The sequence below is a fragment of the Octopus bimaculoides genome, chromosome 17, assembly GCF_001194135.2.
Source record: "Octopus bimaculoides isolate UCB-OBI-ISO-001 chromosome 17, ASM119413v2, whole genome shotgun sequence".
NCBI lineage: Eukaryota > Metazoa > Mollusca > Cephalopoda > Octopoda > Octopodidae > Octopus > Octopus bimaculoides.
In genome coordinates this window covers 27,337,554-27,339,812 of record NC_068997.1, presented here as the reverse complement: position 1 = coordinate 27,339,812, position 2,259 = coordinate 27,337,554, and the positions used below count along the sequence as shown (strand labels likewise).

The window sequence follows — 2,259 nt, the reverse complement described above, 5'->3', positions numbered from 1 at the left end:
ATATATATATATATATATATATATACATACATACATATATGTAAATATACATATATTTGGACACACATATACCTATGCATATACGTATATGAGTGTGTGTGTGTGTGTTTGACATCTAAGTAATTGAAGAAGTAACGGTAGTCCATTGTGACTTACCGAAGATTTTGTCGGCGCCATTTTGTACAATGTTGTTTGTCAGTAGAGTGACCAACATCCAGTACATTTCTGCTACGTTCGCTGCTATTGACTCGACTAAACTAATCCTCTGACAGCAGCGCCACCAGCACCACCATCACCACCACCACAGATACCTCCCCGACCGCCACCGTCACTAATTCCCCCATCACTAATACCACAAACAACTACAACAATAATAATAAAGCAGACATAACGCCATCAACAACAACAACAACAGCAATTATGACAACAATAACAACAACCACAGCCACAGATGCAACGCTACCATCACCTCCATTGTTTATACCATCTGCCTCTCCTCCTGCTATCACTCTCAGAAAGAGCAGCAGCAACAACAAAAATAACACTGTCACCACCATCACCACCACCACCATCATCACCACCACCATCACCACTTATATAACAATCACTACTACCACCACCACACCCCTCCATCATTATCATCATCGTCACCGTCATCATCATCATCATCATCACCACCACCAACAACAACAACAACACCGTTGGCAACTGCAGGAGTTCCATGTGCTCTCAACAAGCTGCTAGAAGTAGTAACCACTATATCGTCTTTAAAATAGGAAGAAGGATACATCTTATCGAATAGCCTGATACCCTGATATGTCGAAAACGAATGGGATGGTCACCACTGGAATGTCTTTGATCATAAGTCAGTTCGATTGGAGATAACATGGGGATCAAACAACACATCAACAGCAACAACCACACATCAGTACAGACGCCAAAATGGATACCACCACCAGCAACAACAACAACAACAACAACAACAGCACTACTACTACCACCAGCAGTAGTTTCTCCACCACCAACACCACTACTACTATTTCCACCACCCCTTCCAACACCAACGCCACTACCCTCAAAACAACCACCATCTCCATCAGTACGAGCACCACTTCTCAACCACTGCAAATACCTCCACCTCTCTCACTACCAACACCAACAATTCCACCATACCACTTCCACTACTACCAACACTAGCACCTCTTTCCATCACTACTGTCGCTGGTAATAACAGTTACCAACATCAGCTGTACCACTAAAACTACTACAACCTACGCCGCCAACATCAGAAGCAGCATCACTACCATTATACTATGGCCACAACCCCCGCCACTGCGCGCCAACGCCACCAGCATCATAAACACTAACATCACCACTAACACCAACTCAATCACCACCACCACCAACAACAACAACAACAACAACAACAACAACAACAACAACAATCACAACAACAATCACAACAACAACAACAAAGGCCAGTAGCAACAACAAATCATAACAAATCTGTAGAGCTTTAAGACTGCTTGTTATACAATAAAATAACAACAACGACTAACTGTCAGACAGTGAATAGAGAAAAAGACAACAACACTAACAACAACAATAACAAAAAGATCTCGACCTATTTCATTGCTACTCCACCCCCTCCTTCTTGATGTAATTGTCACCTTGTTCTTTAATTTAACGTCTCGTTACGTCAGAGTTGGCTGGCAGCATAAGAGCTTTATGGCTAATTGTCACACACAGGCATGTAAGTCGGCATATACATACATACATATATATATATATATATATATATATATATATATATATATACACTCTGATTTTATTATTCTTTTTCTTAACGTACACAGTTGGTGATGCCCATTGACTATATTCCACTTTTGGATAACTCCAACTTTTTGTAGTTTCTCTTACTCTAAGTTTGTCGGTTCTAACGCTGCAAACGGTACAGTTTGTTTGGGGTTAAATGTAGGTATGGCGTTTTCTTTGATTTGAAACTTCGCTTTCGATTTGGTGCACAGACCTAATTTATCAGACAGAACCTCAGGAAAATCTTTTGCAATTTTTTCTTTTTTTTTTTTTTTTGGTTCGTCTGACGATTTATTTGTACTGGCAGGAAAACCATTTACATTTTTACAGAAAAGATTTATGGGGAGATCCTATGAGTTAAATAATTCCATCCAATCAGTTCCGAATAAATTTGTCCTATTATTCAACACAAAAATTTTTACTTTTAAGGTTTTTTCACGAAAT

General features: G+C 39.7%; 1 protein-coding gene across 1 annotated transcript in view; it reads right to left on the bottom strand.

Annotated features, from left to right (window-relative positions):
* LOC106869455 (contactin) overlaps nucleotides 1-256 on the bottom strand; it is a 47,119-nt gene extending 46,863 nt beyond the window's left edge. The window contains exon 1 of the mRNA XM_052974092.1: nucleotides 157-256. Within this exon, the coding sequence (XP_052830052.1) occupies nucleotides 157-223 (67 nt within the window). The 5' untranslated portion in view covers nucleotides 224-256. The remainder of the gene's footprint in view (nucleotides 1-156) is intronic.
* Nucleotides 257-2,259: the final 2,003 nt, after the last annotated feature.